The 22,015-nt window shown below is 41.9% G+C and overlaps 1 protein-coding gene across 4 annotated transcripts in view; it reads left to right on the forward strand.

The window, feature by feature from the left end:
- Nucleotides 1-5,015, forward strand: part of DACH2 (dachshund family transcription factor 2) — a 249,477-nt gene extending 244,462 nt beyond the window's left edge. For all 4 annotated transcript variants that reach the window (XM_042029275.1, XM_042029274.1, XM_042029276.1 and 1 more), the window contains exon 12: nucleotides 4,137-5,015. In XM_042029275.1, coding sequence (XP_041885209.1) covers nucleotides 4,137-4,174 — 38 coding nt within the window. In that variant the 3' untranslated portion in view covers nucleotides 4,175-5,015. The remainder of the gene's footprint in view (nucleotides 1-4,136) is intronic.
- Nucleotides 5,016-22,015: the final 17,000 nt, after the last annotated feature.

Raw genomic sequence — 22,015 nt, forward strand, 5'->3', positions numbered from 1 at the left:
GTGTCATTGCAGAGTCTCTAGAAAAGCTCTTCTAAAGCTCCCAGCAGTTCCCAGATGCGACTCCGTGCCCACACTGGCCACGTGCAGCTGAGAGCTGCCCCATCAGCTGCTCACCAGGAACGGGGCCTTACAGTGACTGAATTGAAATCCTGGGTTTAGTACAAGTTTCTTTAGCTCTGTTAACATGGATGAGGAAATACTTGACAAGGTTGACTCAGCAGCCAAAGTGGGGAAGAAACTCTTAACCCAGCAGCTCTGTGAGTGAGCAGCCCTGGAGGGTCAGGCACCACGGTCCTGAGGGAAGGACAGGTTTTGGTACCAATCTCAAGGCATCCCCAGGGGCTCAGCCAGCTTGAGACATCAGAGAGGGCACCTCTGCAGGGGTGGAGAGATGCCGCAGGGAAGTGTGAGGGATTAAAACAAACCAACCTTTGCTGGTTGCTGCTCACAGAACCAGCATTTATTGACCCTGTTCTTCCTAGGTCTAGAGAGAACCATGCCCTGCTCTTTCACTGCTCAGTTTGAAGGATATTTGCAGATCAGAGAGGTTTTGCTGGACGACTAATAAGCAGGCAAAGAAGTCATTTTTGCTTGTCATTCAGCTGAATTGACGGTCAGCCCAGGTCCATCTTTTCTTCATGGCAGCAAAGGGATCCTTTGCTGTGTTTTGGTAATTGCTCTGGTCGTTACCCATGATCAGGGGCCTTCCATGCCTGCAGTACTCCTGTGTCCCAAGGGCTTTAGGGAAGGAGGGTTTTTCTCAGGGGTGTGATCCACAGTAGAAGCAGACTGATTTTGTCTGATTTTTCCTTTGTACAAAGACACTGGTTCAAACTAATTAGCCCCAGCTTTGCAAGTTAATTTATTGTTACAGCATTGCATTTCCCATGTGTTGCTTCATCCAAAGCTGGGCTTGGCTCTGATCTAACTGAGCTGGTGTTTACCCGGTCTGGGAAGGGTGGAGAGCTCAGCTCCTGTGCAGTTGGACACTTGTGGGGTATCCTGTAGGATTCCTAGATCCGAGCCCTGGAGCAGGAGCTGTGCAGAGGCTCCGAGAGGGCCCAGCCTGGCGCAGGGCTGCCCTCGCCTCCCCTGCCCCTGCTCTGGCCACACAGCCAGCTCTCAGCTCCACCTGATCCTGTTCCAGCTGCTCTCCCAGCTCCTCCTCCAGCTCAGCTGGCAGAGCAGGATTCCCAGTTTATTATTTCATCCCTGCTGCTCATATTCTCTGCAGCCTGTAGTGCTGGGTTGTATCTTATGAATTACATGGATAATGTACAATTATTGATACAACATATTATCTATTTTCTCACTGTGTAGCAGATCCCAAATTTTCATTCCTCCAGTGAGTTTCTCCACAGTTCACACTGTCTCTCAGATCCCTGGCAATCCCAAGGTGTAGCTGCAGCTGGAGTTTCTTCTCTGCCTGGACTGGATTTGCACACCAGCATTGCCAGGGCACATTGGGAGGGTACATGTGAAAATATTGTTTTAAAGTAGTTTCAGGGAAATAAAGCTGAATTCCAAATTTAAACCAGAGCTCTTACAAACAAAGCCTCACAAAGGATTCAGAAAATTCAAAAAAGAAAGCAAAAAGTTGGTGAATAAATATGCAGATGATGATTATTGCCTTTGGATTCATCCTTTCTGCACCCATTAAAACCTTGAAAGAAAGAGACAAATGGTAATGCTGTGCCTAAAAAGAGTGCAGGAGCTGCACCTTCCCTGGGCTACAACACGGGCAAGAGAACGCCATCCTGAGGGAAAATTCCAGTTATTAACACAGACTCTGGCTCACCAAGAAACTCGGAAATCTTTACTTGTCTTACGCATTGTGAAGGGGAAAAAACCTCCTTTCTAAATGTCTTGCTTATTAAGCCAGTCATGCATTGCTCTGTAGGCTGTAAAGCAGTGTAACATGCACAGGGGGCTCATAAGCATATTTAGTGTTAGGGAATATCATTTATACAGTTTTTATATTGTCAGTATTACCCCTAGAGAATGAGATTAGGCTTTAAACTACTGTAAATCTACGCTTTTGCTCACCTTTGTATAATTTCATTTTTTAATAGAATGAAGCCCACATAAATGAATATTTGATTAAGGGATAAACCTGATAAAAGAATACATTTATGGCACACAGATTTATTCAAATCTTTGCTATATAATACGGTAAAGTGCTATAAAATGGTCTGTAGCTTGCAGTCAGCTGCACTGAGGAGATGGTGAATATTCTCCAGAAAAGATTAATTTGACAACATCACATTGTCTTCCCTGTGTAAGTGGGGGCACAGCTGCTCCCAGCACGTTAATTCCTCAGAGGTGGTTGCTGTGTGACGTGGTTAATGCCATGAAATTCAGTTTATTGCACAGCAACAAAAAAGTATTTTAATTTCTGGAGAATAATTGAGGGTGTTATAAAAAAGGAGATATTTAACTATGCACTTTCTGTTCACTGATCAATGGTGTCTCCTGGGTGGCTGCGCTGGGTTTGAGCTGTGGCATTTACTTTTGTCTCTTAAAGGTATTCCAGATACCTCCACTGAACTTTGCTTGAGAAATAAAGGGAATTGGAAGGAAATATGGAAACCTGTTCCAAAGTTTAGTCAGCCCACAGTACCCTCAATGTCTTCATCTTACCTTAATTTAAAAAATAATACTTAAAATTTAATAAGAATATAAAGAACAGCCTCCACTGGGAAGAAGCCATGTGCAGCTTCCTAATGATCATGAGAAAAAGAAAAAAAAAACACAAACAAACCCCACAGTGTTCAATCCTTGCATTTCTGCTCACCCCCCCAGGCTTTAGCAATTCCCCACTAGGTTTAAGACAAGCATTTTCAGCAGCCAATGGCCTGAAACTAATTTTAGTCCTTTCTTTGGAGGCTCCCAAACGTTCCTCTGGAGTTGTTACGTCCCTGGCTCTTGTGATCTTTATTTGTGCTTACATCCAAAATACATATTAAATCATGTTGGTTTGGAGAGTCTGGGCCTCCTTAAAACCATGAAACATTCAATTACTAATTAGCTGTTTCCTGTTCCTAATGAAGTGAACATGTCGGATTTGGATTAAAATTCAGCTACTGCTCTCCTCTGTTTATGGTTCCAGATGTTTTTGTTTTATCTAGGAGGTTACTTTGACAGCTACTGCTAAATGATAAATCACTCATATTATAGCTGAAATGCATTTTGAAATTGAAATGTGGCAAACTTGGAGATTGCTCCAAGGATCAGTGTCAGTTTGCAGGTCAATACTTGTTCGTTCCTTAGGAGTGCTCAGTATTGGCATATGTAAAACAGTAATGGGAGAGATGTCAACATTATACAAAATGCTGCTCCATATTATCATTTTGCTATCATCTTCCAGATCAGTACTTGCGGATTTAGCTGGGTGGATTCATGATTCATTGTATAATGAACAGGAATATGGATTCTTGTTAGCTTCAGTTTCTGTGGGCATTTCAATATTTATTTTTTCTCTGGGCTTAAAGTTGCTTAATGTGAAAAATCACAGTTGATAGGTACTATAACTAGGAATATTTTTATGAAGTGCTTTTCTGCTTCATTCTCTAAATAAAGAAATAGAATTTTAAGCAAAATGTGGTGGTTTCTGAATGAAAGAACAGTTTTCCAAGAACAGATCCTGATTTACATTTTTTGAAAGCAATGCAGTTTTGGTTTAACACCCTGTTCCCTGGCAGGTTTTGTGCAGTGACAAGGGTGTGTGGTAAAGCTGGTGCCTTGTCCCTGGGTCTGTCCCAGGGAGGCAGCAATCCAACACGGGCTGCCTTTGGGAGAAAAAAAAATGCCTTAAAGAAAGGAAATCTTAATCAGAGTGTTCATAACCTGTCCTGAGGCATTGCTGGCAAACACCAGGGCAAGTGGTGCTGGGTGTTTGTCATTTCTTGCGGGCTTGACCAGGTGTTGTCACCCAGTGCCTCCTTTCCCTACACAAAATGTGCCCACGTGCTGGACAGTTCAGTTCATATCACTTCAGTTTATATCACTTGTAGATCTGGTCATTTGAGGAACAAAAAAATCCACAACCAAGTGAAGAAACCACCTAATTGTCAGTTAATTATGAAATGTTCAACTGTGCAATTGACTTTTTTCTTCTTTTTTTCTGTTTCCTCCAGAAAACAGAACATACATCAAGCCGACCATCATGTACTGAAGGAACCACCTACTGCTGAAAAATGTATGATGACCACTATTTGAAGACTATATAGTTCCTGAGAAATGTCCCTTCCAACCTTTGATGCCTTCAGTACTGTGTGAGGAACAGGATTTGTAGCATGAAACTTGAAGGACAATTTCAAGCAATTTACTGTTGCTGCATTGAAAACTGCCGTATTAAGAAATCCTGAGACTTTTTACAAGCTTACCATACCAAACCAAGCCTGTCACAACAGATCATTTTTAGGTCCCCGGAGATAGAAAGGAGTTTTAGTATTTTTAAGCACATACATGAATTATTTCCCCTCTCCACCCCGCCCCAAAAAAGAACTTTTTTTTTTCCTTAGGAGGTGGCTATTACTGAATAGCAATGGCACAATGATTTTAAGCCACAATGGTCCTCACTGGCTGTACATCATACAAGTCCAGTTTATCACTGAAACTGTTCAACATGGAGCTGTTTCGATTGTGTTTATAAATTAAGCTTTGTTTACTGAAGCAGATACTCGATATATATTACGTTTTAAAAAGAAATGTGTGTACATTTTTTAAAAGAACGATGTAAAAATTGTCCTTTCATTAGATGACCAATTCAAAAGTGTGAGCTAAACCCTAATAGCTGACGTAATATGAGGATTATAATTGATGCTTTTTTTTTTAATGCTCAGTTCAGCTTGGCTTTTGGTCTTTTAAGATGGAAAAATGAATATGCAGTAGAGTGTTAGATAATGGAAACTTTTAAGTATGGTTTCTCTGTTGTACCATATTAAGTTAAAGTACACATTCTTTGTTAAAAATGTTCTTGCTAAAAATACAGTATTAAAAAGTTTTTTGTTTGACTTTGGAAATCTTTTAAGATTTTTTTTTGGACTGTGAATTCCCATAGTAACTGTACTAATGCAAACCAGTGTTTTGCACTAATTAAAATACTTGAAGAAATGACTTAATAAAGAGGGTGGGTTGGTATTAAACATTTTCCTAATTATTGTTATGTTCCAGATTCTGAACTTTGCAACTGAAACGTTCCCTTCTCAAAACATGGGACTGAAAGCTGGTTGGAGTCAGGTGGAATTAAGTGATCACCTGTTCCCTCTTTACTTTCATTGCTGGGTCAAAGGCACGGTGCTTATTTACTTATGAGCTCCTGTTGATGTACACATGGTTACACACATGTGCCCTGAATATAAATCACTGTCACTTAAAAACAAAAAAGACCTTTAAATAGATCTACGAGGCATATATTTCCTGTGATTATGTTTACTTCTGTCTGCATCTATGTGTGGAGTGTTCACAATTTCTTCCATTTTTAGCACTGCGTTTTTTTCTCATTAGCAGGCTTTTGTAAACAGGCTCTGCCTCTGTGACACAGCAGAATGGAATCACCTGATTTTTTTGTTCATAAAAGAAATGTTTTAGCTTACCCAGTGTCAGTTCAAAGAAACATGTTGCCCTCTGTTCTACAGGTGATCAGGTGACTTACCAGAATATTCTTCCAATGTACAAATTGGGTTTGTTCCATATTATTTTTATAACAGGTGTTCTAATAACTGCATTAATCATGCTGCCGTTGATCAGTCAATCAAAAGTTGAATGATACAAAGAAATAGGAGCATTAGGAATTGAATTCAGAGTCCTCCTGATTCTTAATAAATGCTCATGTGTGAATAAAACATTGGAGCACCAGAACTTAAATTGTACCTTTAGGTATTATATTAATTCTAGTTTCAATTCCAGTGGGATTTTCTGAAGTGAGGGCTGGACTTAATTTCTAAATCTTATTTTTAAAAAGGAATTGAAACAGCCCTTGGGGTGCTGCAGCATTTCTGGCTGACCCAGTGCTGGCAGTGCTCTTGGGAAGTGCACATTTTGATCTTTGCTCAGTTACCCACTATTGTGTAGTTTAGAAAGACTTAAAGTAACTAAATAGCTCAGTCTTTAAAATACCAACCTTTTTTTGCACTTTTCTTCAATCTCCATAAAGGCTTTTTGAGCATTTTTCCCCTCAGTGGCTGATGTACACACTTCCTAAGGCAGCACTGAGCCTGGCTTGATGAGCTCGGGTTGATTCCTGGTCTGCCCATCCCAAGATAGTTTTAAGTGCCAAAATTCTGACAAACGAGGTTTAGGAGACTGATAAACTTGAGAGACTGACTCTGTTTTCAGTCCTTCCTAGGTGGCTCCTGGTAAGTATTGACAAAGCAAGAGGCTGAGGGGTTTGGGTGTCAGCTCAGCCTGACGAGCACACCTTGCGTGGGAGAGAGGTGTTAAAGCCACCCCGGCGTGGATGAGGGCAGGAGCAGCCTCAGCCTTCACCACCACACTCCTCCTCACCAGAACAGCCCCAGCTGGCACGCAGAGAGGGACAGCACCTCTTGGGGTTGGGGTTTTTGGGTGGTTTTGTGTCTGGGGGTGGGGCAGAGGGACACGGGTGGCCCCTCCTGCTGCAGGGGGGGCTGTGGGCAGTTCGACTGGGCATGTTTGGGGTGCAGCACCCACGGCCCCTCTGCCAGTTCTGGGTCCCTAAGAGCCTCTCCAGGTGTGTGGCTGCCCTTTGGAAGGGCCATGGGGCTGGTGTTGGCTGGACACAAGGTGATCTTGCCTGAAGGCAGGCAAGGGCATGGCTGGTGGATTGCAGCAGTGTTCTGCATCCTGTGCAATGCAGGCCATAATAAACCCCAGAGGATCAATAGTGCCCAATCTCCATTTGAAGCCTGGATCTATAGCAATCCACAGCGAGAACACTCCTTTGGAAATGCACGGCTGAGCATTAAAACCTGAATGCTGCTGTAAGTAGTTGCTGCCTACAAGGAAGTGGCCCATAAATATATTTATTTACAGGCTATTTTTGGTAACATAACAAAATGTGGGCTAACCTGAATTGTTATAAACTTCCTTTATGGCCTCGGCTGATCTCCACAACCCCTCCTATGGCTGTGCATGGACTGAGCCCTAAATACACGTGGGACAATTCCCAGCCTGGGCTTGGATCTGGGACCTTTGGCAACAGCACTCGTGGAGGCACTTCCCACCTTCCCACTGCTGCCTCCTGCTGTGGTCCAGCAGCATCCGCCTGCCCAGCTGTCCTTGCTGGGGTGGATTGAGGAGGGACAGAGAGGGGAAGGAATTTTCAGAGGGTTTTTTAAAGCCAGGTTGTGTGCTATCATCATTTCTAAGGTGTACTGCAAATGTTCAAGCACTTGTAAAACCACTATTAATAAACATTCTGACTGTAGCTCTGTCTGCTAAAGGGCATCTTTTGATGATTTGAAGCTGTGATGGAAGGGCAGAAAAAAAATATTTTTATAATGATGTATTATAGATGGATAATGATTTGCTACTGCTTTATATTTGTACATCAAAGAAATCAATTGAAATGAGCCAGTCAGCGTCAGCAGAGCACAAGTGCTGCAGTTTTTGTGGGTGCTGCACCCACCCTTGCCTTTAGCCTGAACCTGTTTGGGTCTTCTGTTGCAATAGAGCATCTAAGAATGTTTGGATGTGGGCATCTAAGGCAGGGGAAAAAATCTTTTTGGAGCTCATTTTTTAAAATAAAAACTCAATTTTTCTGAGTTTCCGTTAAAAATGCAGTAAGATTTTACTACATCTTCATTATATGATTCTGTTGACATAACCCAAAACTGTGAAAGCAAATGTAGCACCATACATTAAAATGTTCTTATGATAAGTGATACTTTAAAACCAGGATGATTTATAATAGTTAAACTATTTTAACATACATTCAGCCTAGCATGTTTGAAAATGCTTTCACAGCTCTTTCAGAAAGGACACTGAAATGTGTGTTCACTGAGCAGTAGATCCCTTTCACCATCTATCATTTTTTGTATCCAAGAGGGGTCAGTTGTGAGAAAAGGAGAGGGGTTTGCTGTGTTTGGGAGCTCCAAGCTCTCCACAAGTGTCTCCTGGATGTTGTACCAGTCCCAGGAGCCACTGACCTCACATATATACATATGTACATGTATATATACACATATATACATATATCTGTATATGTATGTATATATGTACACCTGCTGCTCCTGGTACCAGAGCAAGCATTCTGGAATAAATTCTGCCTGGTCAGAGGGAAGATGGAGATGAAGCAGCCAGAGAAGTGACATGTTCATATTGAACTATACAAAATCAGTCCAGCTCTAATTAATCACTGTGTGCTTCAGTCTGCCCCCAGTGAGCCAGACTCACTTTTCACAAGAAAGTCCGAAGTAAAACAGTGGAGACAAATTCATTTTGGGTTGTTACCTGAAGATGGTTTCATTGTGGTAAGTAAGGTTTGTGTCACAGCTCCCTCACAATAAACATTGCAGTACACCACCCCTCTCACTGAGGTTATTAAGAGAGTTTTTGCAGTGCACAGCCTGATTTAAACACTCTGCATTAAGCAGTTGAGTGTCCCAGCAGGACGTGGATGTACCAGGGCACCTTTGGGACTGTGCTGCAGGAGGGGCGGGGTGTTTGTGGTCACACTGCTTTGCCTGTGGAGAGCTGAACACGGCACAGGGAGCCTGCAGAGCGCTCTTTAGGGTCGGGGCTTTGACTGAAGCTTTAATCTTGTTACCCAAAGCCACGTGCCTAAAGTGAATTGTCCCCCCCATCCAAAGTGGCCAAACGGGAAAAACCACTGGCATTAAATGAAACAAGATGAATTAGCTAAAAAGAGAGGAAAGAATTAACAGGAATGAAAAATAAACCTTAATTCACTCCAGTGCTGGTAGGATTTGGCATTTAACTTTAATCATATGTTTCATTCTGTATCAGGGAGAAATACCTGTTTCATATTTCCCCTGACAATTCCTGCCATTAGCTGAAAGTGTTTATTCCCAGAGCTGTGCTGCCATCAGTTGATGATGCTGGGGCACTTACAGAAGAGAGGTTTTGGCAGGAAAAATTCTTTAACATTTGGAACATTATTATGGAACATAATATTGTTCTTTGCAGATCAGTCCAAAGCTGTTCCATACAAATTGTTGCACTCTCTTCCTTGGTGTCAGCTGGAGCAGAGGGGGAACCCACATCCCTAAAAGTAAGAAAACAGACCAAAAAGCTTAAATACCAAGGAATAAACTCTCTATTGGACTTTCTCTTGATAGTTCTGTAAAACTGCTGAAGACAGAAATGGTACACAGAGATTTTTGGTGTCGGATCAGTGCTTTGCATTTTATGTGATCATTTACACCTGTGCAAAGTAAGGGTTTGATAGCATTTGACAGCTGATTTAGTAACGTTTGACACCTATATTACAATGTTGAAATGACTCTACAATGTGCAAAGCAGTGGAAAAAGCTCTGATTCTTTTCATGGCTTTTTCCTTTTAGTTGAATATTGAGATTCCATTCTGAAGGAAAAAATATAACTCTTGACATCCTCACTGTAATTCTTCATTTCTTCTGGTATTTTATGTTCAGCTCGTACTAACTTGGGGGGAAAGAAAGAAAAAAGCATAAAGGGAAAAGAGAAAAGCCATTGTGTTTAATCCACAGCCTGGATTCACAGGTCCTGACTCTTACACCAAACCAAACCCAGCTGGAAGGAGCCACAGGAAAGTGAGAACTCTGCCACTGGAATGAGAAACTCTGCAGGACAAAGACTGCTGGTTTGTAAGATCTGGTGAGTAAATTGCATGGTTTTCAGGGTTACTAGGTTTTTTTAAATTAACGGAAATTTTCACCAAGTGAAAGTGTGTTTTCACTTAAATTGGTTTTGGCTTCTTCAAAGCAAACCCTCAAGAAATTCCCAAGCCAGGTTTTTTCTTTTTTGCTGCCTGAAGACAGGCAGTAACAGACTGTTCAGGATTCCTACAGGAAACAGGGGGTTGATCAGTTTGATACTTTGCACCCATTGAAAAAAAAAAATCAGTATCAGCAGTATCACCTCTGTGCATAAAGAGTTCCTGCACTTCTGAGTTTACAAACAGAGCTTTTCCCACTCCAGGACAACAAGCCCAGTAAGAAGGATCATGGACACAGCAAAAACACTGTCTAAATTGTACTGTACAACTTGTCAAGACACAGTTATTTGAAATACAATTGCCAATGTTGTGTGTTGACAGATGTGATATCTTAATGAAAATAGTAATATTGTTTGCTCGTCTGGTACCAGCCCGATTTCCAAAGGAAAAGCCTCTCAGACTTCACACATGAAGTGGCTTTTCCAGCTAAACTGATGCAGTAGGCAGTGTAGCATGAGTAAGTTAAGTATCTGTGAAGTTCATGGACTGGTGAGGAGGCAGGACCAATTTGCCAAGCCTGGAATTACTGACAGGCTGAATGACCCATGGCTAGGCTGTCACGTTACTTTACATTACACTTTGCAGCACAGCCCAGCGGAACAGAACCTGGGAAAAATGACTCCAGCAGGAGATTGCAGGATTTTCAAGGTTACCAGTGCTGGATTGTCATTTCCTAGATAATTCCAGTGGCCTTTCGCTGGCACCTATTGATAATGCAGAGAGCAGCCACTTGCTTTGCCATCACTCAGAATTAAACTCCCCCACATTCGCCGGTGTCTGTCTCTTGGTCTACAGCACATGCACAGAAATCAGAGCTCCCCATGCCCACTGCAACTGCCCTCCCTGTGTTCACAGGGCTGCTTTCACCTGCACTCCCTGGCTCAGAGCAGCCCAGCCAGCTGGCATGAGTGGAGAGCCTTAAATGTTAGCCAAGGGACAACAAAATTATTTATTTTAAACAAGAAAATAAAGCAGGTCGTTTAACTTCCTCAGCATGGCAGCTGTAGCTGAGGGGGAGAACAGAGAACAACCCAAATGTTTACTGAACGGGTTTTGTACCCAGTAAGGGTAGTGAGGGGAAAGTGCTGAAGGATCACATGGTCAGTCTCAGGGAAGATTTCCAAGGAGAGCAGTTCCAGTGTAGTGGAGCCCCAGAACCTGAGCCTTCACTCATTTTCTCACTGTGGCTCACAAACAGGAATCACCACTGCTGAGCTCTGTGTGCTCAGGCATTCAGGACAGGGAGGGCTGAAGGGTAACAGAAATAACCTCAGCTGCTGCAAATGGGCTCAGTGATTTTTGACTTAAGTTTTATTAGGAATTTGAAGGTGACATCCCCTCCTGATGAGCACATCCCCAGCCCGTTACTGTCAGCCAGAGTTGTGCTTACACGGCACAGAGAGCTCATCTCTCCCGTGTGTCTGGCCAGGCCCCTGACACACAGCCCCTGTCCTGGGCCTGACTCAAACAATGACAAGTTAATGAGGATTTACTCTCTGCTCTATGTCTCTATAAAAGTAATTTTTAAATAGCATAATGGAATAATATTTACTCGACAGCCTCTGCATCGTTTATTCCCCAGAGTCTATCTTACAGTCTTGTAAGATAGAAATAAATATTTACTCTCTTCATTCATGCAGTTTATTCTATGTAGAACTGCAGCCAGCTCTATTCATCCTATTGCCTTTCAGCTGGATGCTATAAAGAAAGGAAATTAATTGTTGTTAAACTTAGGTATGTGATAAAAAAGTTTCTGCTGTCTCCTGTCTGCATTTTACTGCACGGGCCCCCTCCCACCCCATCCCCTCTGCCAGTGTGGGGGAGTGGATGTGTGTGTAAAAATCAGATTACCTCCAGCTCATTACTGTCCACTGACACAGTCCCTCTGTAAAAACTTTTGATGAATAGTCAGCATCTAATTCCTCAGTAATAAAAAACCCTAAGTTGCTTGCAATCATTATTCCAAATGGAAAAATTAATTGTAAATAACTGGAAGTCAATTAAGGCTGGGTTCTGCCGGGTAATGCAAATCTTTTATAGTTTTGTTTCAGTTAACTGCCTCATTAATGATTTATAGATGTGTATACAGCTGTGGGAACCATAGCATTATCTAATGCACTCAGAGAATAATTACATATGAAAAGAACTACGCAGCTCAAGGGAAAAACTCAGAAATTACTTACTGCCTTAACTTCAACCATATTAAGATGCAAAGCATTTAGAAACCAACTGTGATGTTTTATCATATTCTTGAGGTTTCATATGCTTTTTAAAAAGAGAAAAATAATTATTTCTAAAATAATATTTGCACACTTCAGTATTACACAGTACGCAAAAATCAAGATGTCTCAGCTGAGAATGTCAGCATTTATTTATTACTTAAAAGCCTAAGTTATAAAACATTCCCATTCCCTTTGTGCATCTGCTATACAGGAATAAAAGACATTTCTACAGTTAAACAATTCATGGGCATATGCATCTATCTCCCTGAATTACACAGAGCCAGAAGTAATTTTGGGAAGACTTCCTGCAGGAGTCATTTTCCTGAATATACAAATACACTGGTACTTGTTCTTTGGTGATGCCAATGTTGGAAGTTTGAGGGTTTTTTTGTAAAATACTATTTTCACTCCTAAATAGTGCACTAATTTGCACCATTTGCTACTTCTTTCTTATAAATTCTAATCCAGTGATCAACTGCTGTTGGATATTTGGAAGCACCATAGAAGATCTGTTGCTTTTAAGTCTGCTTTTCTTCATTCTGAGAGCAGAGAGGGGGTCAGGGTTTTCCTCCCCAAATCCAGACATGTGATCTGCAGAGCCTGCCCTGACATTTTCCATGCAGTTGTCTCTGTAACAGTGCAGGTCCCCAGAGCTCCTGCCACTGCTCTGGGAGAATTCCCTGCGCCAGGGCAGAAAACACAAGTGTGCCCTGCACACTCTGTGCCCCAAATCAGCCTTCATCTTCAGGCTGAACAAAGTCATCATCCCATGCTTTTGTCCACAAAGTGACTCCAGGAATATCAGGCTGTTCCTGGCCAGCTGCTGCTGCTCTGAGCTGTTCCACAGACCGGTCACTGGAGCATCCTCGCAGCCACCTCGTTCCCCATCACTGACACAAGTCCCAGAACTTTCCTCCTCTTTCTTCCTTCACCACCTTCCTCAGGCCTCTGCTCCCAGCTCTCCCCTCCAGCCCAAAGCTCTTGCTTTGTTTGCTCAGTCAGGTGGGATCTGTCTGTGCTCCTTCCCACGTGTTGTGTGATTTAGTGCCTCTTTTTGCCGTATATTTGGTAATATTAAAACCCTGGCACAGTTGTCTATTCGAACTATACAAGGCCAGGGGGAGACAAATAAAATTTTTTATTTTGTCTGCAGATGTTCAGCCTCTTACATAAAACCTGTAACTGTCCTGTACCGCTTACTCACTGCACAAATAATGGCAGCACGTTCCACCAGGTAGGAAAGAAAAACATCCAGCTTGATGTACTTTTGGGGGGAGGAGGAGTGGGGAAAGGACACCAGACACTCATTCTAGGTTTTCCCAGCGGCACTAAACCACAAACACTGCTTGGCCACCAGCCTGCTGCTGCTGGCCAACTGGCTGTGGGATTAAATGGAGCACAGAAATGCTCAGCGTCCTGCTTGCTGTGCTAGAGAGCTGCTTCCATGGAGAGGGAGGCTCAGATGAAAATTCACAAGTTTTTTCTGCGCAGAAAATCTGTGGTAGCTTTTGCATGCCTGTTAAAAACAGGTTTATGTGTTTGTAATTGTGCTTGGCACTGAAGGAAATTGTTGACTCTAGATTGTATTGACTGATAGAATAATTCGGGGTGACGAGGTCTCAGGAGGTCATTTGTTCCCAGCTCCTGCTCAAAGACTTCTGCAACCACATCAGTGGCCGTGTGTGAAATGGAAGTGAAGGCAAAGCATGGGAATAATGTATTTGGAGATTTTATTGCCAGAGAATAAAACGAATAGACAATTGAAATTGCCATAAAATATTTGTAACTCTACAGTGGTGTCTTACTTGGTAATGAAACATGATGTTAATCTCCAAGGACAAATTAAGGACTGCAAATCAAGTCTCATTTAACATTAGAAAAATGTATTTTTAACTCTAAGCTTTTGAGGCTGTACAGCATAACCTGCATAAGGAACAGCTAAATTAATCAAGATTAGGCTGTCTAGGGTGATTAAACACACAGAGACAACCTTTGGCTTGTGACATCCTCACAGACATCCTTATGGAGCTGTAGGCACAGAACTATATGGCCTTGATGGCACTCGAATATGCCTTGGAATATTCTTGTGGAGGGCCTGGGCTTGACACCTTTTTGTTCAACACAGTATGGCCATTCTTACCTTCTGCTATCTCTGTTTTTGTATTTTATTTCAGTGCAACCACCACAGGTCATTCCATTAAGTCTTCCTGAACAGCAGCCAGTAGTTCTTATGGCCGTTTCTTACTTGCTTTTGGAAAATAGAATTTAAAAAAATAGGTAAGATGTTTGGCAAACCATCTCCTAATTAGCAAAAAATGTTTGGTAATTGCTCTTGTTTAACTGTAGGTTATCACACATCGCCCTGTGAGCTGAAAAGATTTTAAGGCATTCTCAGTTCTGGTTTTAATGTTCTTAATAATCAAAAGGGTAAAATAAAGGCCCATCACCACGATAAGTGTATGGTGGGAGACAGGCAGAAAAGCTTCCCAGCCCAGACCTGCCAGCTCTCCCCATGCCTCTGTCAGAGCTGTGTTCCATAAAGATGCTCCCTCAGAGACAAAAACAATAATGCACATCCAATTTTCATCTCAGATCTTCTGCCCCCGAGAGAAAAATGGGATCACGGAATTGTAAACTGGAAGTAACACTGTATTGGGAATTCCTTTGCCATTTGTAATGTAACTTGGAGATGGGATTGCTGCTCTCAGTGAGCGCCATTCTGCATCCTTTCCTTTCTCAGTCCCACACTCAGGCTGTAGGTCAGCTGTGAGAATGAGCCAGAAGCCACAATCATTGTGGTGGGACAGGGGACAGGAGAGGAGTGGGAGAGACAGGAGACCTCTGGGGACTCCCCATCCCACCAGATGGCCAGTGGAAAGTTCACAGGGTGACAAACTCATCCCTTCAGCAGGCACAGCTCAGTTTCTCTCCTGGTTTTTTTCCCCCCAGTTCTGGTAAGTTCTCAAAACCAAAAAAACACAGCCAAGGAAGCATTTATTTTGTTTCCACACCACATTCTCCATCTGAATGATTTGTAAATCAGGCCTGAAAGTCACTCACAGCAGGTTGAAATCTGATGTTACAAAGATTAAATCTGGGAAAAAAAGATAAACCCACCCCAAAATAAATTCTGATCCATCATATTTACCAAGAGTCCAATTATGCCTTTCCATTTTACACAGTTCTTGTGGAAGGCAGGGGGAAATGATGCATATTTATCAATGTGGTGTTATTCTTTATTCTGCCTGTATGCCTTTGGCACTGACTTCAGAAGATGAATGCTGAACTACCCAGCTAATAACTCAAGAGCTGTTGCTCCGAGTTCCAGATGCCCTGAAGGAGAGTAGCCTCAGTGATCATTTCTCCTCCTGGATCAAAATGTTGAAGTGTTCCCGTTGGATCAGTGTTTGCAAAAGAATTGTTTCCTCATGACTTGTGCTGTCCTTCCCGTGGGGAGCAGAGTTTGCAGGAAATGTGTGCCCTGAGCCCTCCCTGTGGGGTTTGCAAATATCCAGGCAGAGGGTGGAGACCCAGGGCAGGCTGTGCTGCTGCTGGGGCAGTGTCTCAGGCCACTCCTAAACAACTCTGCTTTAAAAAAAAATATTTACCCACTTCTGACTGGAGGAAAAAGTGCAAAGTGAGGCTCTGGAAACTGTGTACCAAAATATATCCCGTGGTGCACATGAGAATTAAGTCTGAGTCTTAATTAAAATTAGCAGTGAATAAAACATACTCACTTTAATAGGCTAATAGTTTATTATTTCCTCACTGGATGTGTTTTTCTCACATCAAAATGTATTCATACACATTTGGTGGACTGTAAATGTGATTAGCCCTTCAAGTTATATTTAGGGCATTTTTAAATTGGCCACGTGTACCCATGTGCCACACATCTCATCATTGCCCCTGGAATCTCATAAAATCAGAGAAATACTGAGAACTTCATCAGCACTGTGACCTCATTTGAAGAGCACCTAAAAATGCACTTACTTTTATTATTTAGCTATATACAATAGAACTTTACATGTGATAGCTAATTTTACAAACAATATATGCCATTTCATGTTCCTGTGGGTGGTGAAATAAGTGTTATTTTGTCCTTACAGCTGTTACTCTCTCTCAACATAATAATACACGAATCAGCAGAGAGACAACATTTCCTAGTCCTTACTTGTGCTATAAAGGTGATGCATACAGACTTTATGGTTGGTACTGCTATAAAGGGTACTGGTGCAGTCCAAGATTTGAAGTGCATCAAACTATAAAGTTATAACAGAAAGTACCAGGATGAGAAGAATTTTGGACATCTGGGAAGACTTTGATGCTATAAATTGTACAATAAATTAGTAATGCCAAGTTTTCATATGGGCTCTAAAAGGGTCTGAAGTATCACAGTTAACCACTTTTCACAGCAAAGAAGAGAAATTTTGGAAGTTTGAGCCCTGATTTTGTCTGATCTAAAGAAAGGATGCACAGCCCAGATCTAAGCTCTGCCTTCATCCCCCAAACCTCACCCATTCAGTGGGATAGTGCCATGTATAAATCCATATGTAGGGTGGGAGTGGGCACACAAAGACCCTCACAGGAAAGATCCACCTGATTCTCATTTACAGATGGGGAAAGGGATGTCAAATAAAGATTAAAGTGACTTGTTGAATTCAATATATGAATCTGCAGAGAACTGGCATTTCATCAGCTCCAAATGCAGTTACACCCCTGTGCCCAGAGCCCTCCCAGCTGAGCAATGCCATTAACTGACTAATAAACCTGGAGGAAGAGAGAGGCCATAAAATTCCACAGTCTCTTCAGTCTTGCTGATTTAGGAGGTTGGGGGAACCCTCTGGATGGACAGTTGATGAAATCTCCTAATTACTCATGGCCAATAAAAGCTGATATCCCTGCACTGGCCAGGAAAATTATGGATGCAGTTTAAATTCCACAAGAGGGTCTCTCACTCTGTGCCCTTGGCCCTTCATTTTGTGCAGAAGTGAAAGAGGGTCTGTGGGTGTCCCTGTGCCCCAGAAATCATCAGCAGGTGGAAAGAGAGGATGGCAACAGTCCGTGACAGCCAGGAATGACAGGAGTGCAGATCCAGAGTGATTTTAGTGTTTCACTGGTAACATTTCACTGAATTAAGGTGAATTTTTGTGTCCTACAGGCTCCAGACAGAGCACACACATCTGCCTATGGAATGGGAAAGGTGAGGCTTGTGTGGGTTCTGCTGAGGCAAAACATTCCAGGTACTCCAGTGCTCAAGCACGACTCGGTCTCCATCCGAACGTTCCAGGGAGAATTGCTCGCCCCACCGGATCCCTCAGCCTCCCGGGGCACAGAGACCAGCTGGGAAAAAAATGGATGAAGATGTTTTAAAAAAATCCCCCCAGGACCACCTCCCATATTTAATAAGGAAAAGCACCTTCTGTGCAGTCAATGAAAGTTGAGTCTCTCGTGAAGATTCATACCATATTACACACTGAAATTCAATGTACAACGGTACCCTTGTGTATACAGTTGTCAGAATAATAATCTTTGTCTGTCTGATCAACTTATATTTTATGCCAACAACACAGCATTTAATATTATACAGTTTCAGAGGAAGAAAATAAATTTATTCATGCAACAACTTGCCCAGTAGCTTAAACAGACAAAGTGAAAAAAAAAAATAGCTTGGAGTTTTTACATTAACTTGTGATCCACAATACAGATTCCTATACAATTTTAGCAGTTTTATGCAGTAAGATAAACTCTGATTCTTAATCTAGTTTCTGAATTTGTCTCACTATTTTATACTGTCATGAGGAATAATGCAGTTGGATCTGACTGCTGAAGTGTGCTTTTGGCATCCTCCTGAAACGAGGAGTCTAAAAATACAAATTGTAACCAACAGCTTCTTTCTATATTCTGCATTGTCACATTCTGTGCTGTATTCTTAGGCTTTGTGTCTCAAAATATGCATCAAGAAACACTTATAGAGAAGTTATACATGGACTCCCCCACAACCAAAGCACTCCTTGAGAGAAATCAGTAGAGTCTTCCCACGATACAGGGCTGGTTCCAAATGATGCAAAGCTCTGCCAGATAAGAAAACTTAAGCAATATAGAAAATCTCTGTTGTATGTAGATCCATTAAATCTATTCTTCTAGCAGCCTGTGCAGCAAACTGACAGACTTTGAATGATTTATTGGTATCTTTTTAAAGGCATCTACTTTTTACCTTACATTATTTTTTCTTTATATAACAATACCTGACAAAAAAGGAGCCTGGTGACACACCACCCCCACCCCACCCCCCAAAAAGTTAATGAAAAGATTGGATATAGGACTGAGAAGAGAAATAAAATGGGATGGTTAGAAATGTATCTGTGCCCCAAGGTGCAGCCCATCAACCAAAGCTGCACACTCAGAAAAGAAAGGGGTGCCACAGCCTTAGACCAGACCACTTAAACCTCACTTAAAGTGAAGCTTATTATTGGTGAGGCCCTGGCACAGGGTGCCCAGAGAACTGTGGCTGCCCCTGGATCCCTGGCAGTGTCCAAGGCCAGGTTGGACAGGGCTTGGAGCAGCCTTGACACTGGAAGGTGTCCCTGCCCATGGCAGAGGGTGGAATGGGATGGGCTTTAAGGCCCTTCCAACCCAAACCATCCTGAGATTCTATGATTGCAGAGGAAAAGGAAAATTCTTGTGAGAGTGTAATAAAATGGGCAGAGTTCTCCATTTTTATCAAAACCTCCAAACCCTGTGGACAGGCCGTGATGCCTTCAGGGAAGCATTGCCTGATAATCCATTGGTGGCTATCACTGAAACCTTTCCAAAACTCTGTATTGTTGCACCAAGACACAATTGAATTGCTGTTTCCTCATAACAGGATGTGCTCAGAGCCTGAGGAACGTGACTGATCCCAAAGTACACACACACACACACACGTGCACACACACTCACACACAGACCACTCCTGCGTGGGAAGGAGCCACAGGGATGTGCTGGCCAAGAGTTGGCCATTTCAATCAAAGAGAGGAAACAGCCATCTACTGTCATCTTCATTATCAGAATCTTCCTATTTGGGCTTCTGTGGACCAGTCTATATGTGAGAATTCATTTATGTGAAATAAAATACACATTTAAGAACAGAATTAGGTAGCTCATGGCAGAAATGCATATTAGAAAAACACCTACACTACAGGAGTAGAAAAAAAGCTGAGAGAGGACACAGATTAAGTGCAGCTTTGAGATTTATAGGAATTTGTTTGCATAGAGCACTTTCAGAGCACTTTGATCAGATTAACTACTCTATATAAAAGCAAACCAACACTTCAAACCTGCACCAAATTGCCCCAGGAGAAAAACAAAAAAAAGTCAGTTACAAATGAGCTGTCCCCCAAAATAACTCAGACCTTCATGGATTGATAGTCTGAAACTGCTCCAGAGAGGTGAGAAAAGGCAAAGGAAAATCAATGCTTCACAAAAGGGAATTGCCTAAAAGCATAGGAGAGCTTTGCACAAGGCCAGCTGAGCAGGGAGCAGGGAAGTTCTGCTGACTGACACCAGCTGGGCAGAGTCTGGAGGGCCTTGAGGCTCACACTGGAAATACATTCAGTGATTCATGGCACCGTCTGAGAATTAGCAACCCAGAGTCCAAAAATAGGTGTGATCTATTTTTATTGGCAAAAGAAATCAGCAGAAATCTCCCAAATCAGATCCACAAGGTAAAACCAGAACACTTTAAACCTGGAGAGGTTTTATTTGTAACTTGGTCAAATGCACCTTGAAAATTGCTCAGTGCTGGATTAACACCAGTTTAATTACTGTTAAAGTAGGATTATGACTTGTACACACAAAATTTGAAGAAAAAATTAAAGATTATAATTCTAATAAAAATAATAGATTCTTAACTGAAAAACATTTTTCATCACTTAACAACTATCATTCCCAGAATACGCTTTTGTTTGGAAGTAGCTTAGTTAAACTAACTTGTAAAAAAAGCAGATTTTTTTGTTTGCTTCCAAAGTATTCGACACATTCTAATGATCCCTTTCAAAGGTTTCATACCCTCCAATTACCTTCCAAATATATACTGTGTAGGCTACTGTGACACAAAAATATCTACGTGCAGCAAATGCGCGGCAGGGGAACGTTGGTGCTTGTTTAAGCAGGCACACTGAACTGAGCTACACAGATTTGTGTCAGGTACTCCCTCGGATGGTTCAACAGTGCTGGAGCTACAGGAATGCATCACCTGCCACTATTGCTCCAGGGGCCCAGTCCTGCTCCTGTAGAAGTGGAGAATATATATTGCTGTACATAGGGAAGAGACTCAACAAACAAAAGTTGCTGTTTGTTTGTATTTAGACTTCTTTAGACTGTCTTTAGAGTTTTGCATTCACAGTATTTATCCTTCTTAGTCTTCACATTTTTTGTCATACATTTGGGGATGGTGGATTTCAAAACAGTCAAATTTTGCAGCTGGTGGAAAAGAAAATTTCCTTCTGTTTTCAATACAGATGCATTTTAGGTTAAACTGTGTAAACAAAGTTTTCCTGAGAGATTCCTTTATCCGCTGGGAAAATTTTGGAAGATACCCAAGAATACATTAAATATTCCAGCAGCTCAGACCTCACAGAGAGTCTTCTTTTCTAATTTAAATTTCACCTGCTTTTCTTTTCGTTTACCAGTTTGCTTATCCCAGCAGTGTAGAATGAAAAGCTACTTATACAAAACATATAGATGTTATATTTAATGCAAAATGAAGTAGGTAAAAACAGCTCCATAGAATATTTTTGCAGGACTTTTTTGCTGTAAAAGAAAGCAGGTATCCCTGCTCCCTATTAATCTTTTTTGATGCATTCCGTTCAGGGTGGCCAGCAAACTGATAAGATCGTTCCTTCAGATTTCAAAATTACTGAATCTGGAAATAGTTCTCATTTATCTCATGCACTGCTGAGAAAACAATCTCAAATCGTTGGTTCTACTGATGAAACTTCCTTAGCAACACAAGGGCTCCAGAATTATTTTTCAGACCTTGTCAATGCTTCCTGTGAGGTTTCTGTCACTGTCAGCATTCAACACCTCGCAGATGAGCGGGGAAAAAACCCACCCAGCCCAGAAAGCTGTGATAAATTAATAGAAGGTAAATTAATAGAGTAAATGGAATTAGTAGGAGCAATGATAAATCTAGAATTCCCTAACAATAGTCCACTGAATTATGTTTTAGATTCATGAAGTGTTTTATCACTTAGATGAGAATCTGTAGGGAAGGGACCATGTCTCAGTGGGGTTAGAAAAAATCAGGAAGGCTGAGCACTTGGACCTGTGCATTTCTTTGGGACAGCACCCCAGGAATCAAGGCAGGAGGACCCTCACTGCCTTGGCTTTCGAAGCCTTGATGTTGGACAGGACACGCCAGCAGGAACTCCTGCTTTCCCAAATCCTACCAACTGCCCTCTCTGCCTTGCTGGCACTTTAAATAGGACTTTTCAGCCATAATCTCTCATGGTAGATTATATTTAGGCGACAGTTTAAACCTTTACCATCTTCAGTTTATACTGATTAAGTCTCCAGTGTGCAGCCAGTCCCTTAAGCCAGATTTCAATAGTAAAGTCTGTAAAGTGTCAGCAGTGCCGGATTTGGCTTTTAATGTAATTGGAACAGACTAAAGTTACTTTATTTCAGGTACTCCAGTCTCAGGTTAGAGAGTGCTTTCTGCTGAGAGGATTTTTTCCTTCCCTGACACAAACGTTCACCCCAGTTCTCAAATTCACCAGTGCTCATCTGACACTTCACAAGTTGCCAAATGTCTACTCAAACACTGAAAAACCCGGTTTCTGCTGAGTTCTAAGCTAAGTGTTATAGAGGAAGGCTGAAAATTAGCGGGCACATG

The sequence above is a fragment of the Corvus kubaryi genome, unplaced genomic scaffold (assembly GCF_017639235.1).
Source record: "Corvus kubaryi isolate FWS band 111438036 unplaced genomic scaffold, C.kubaryi_AGA036_p1.0 37322, whole genome shotgun sequence".
NCBI lineage: Eukaryota > Metazoa > Chordata > Aves > Passeriformes > Corvidae > Corvus > Corvus kubaryi.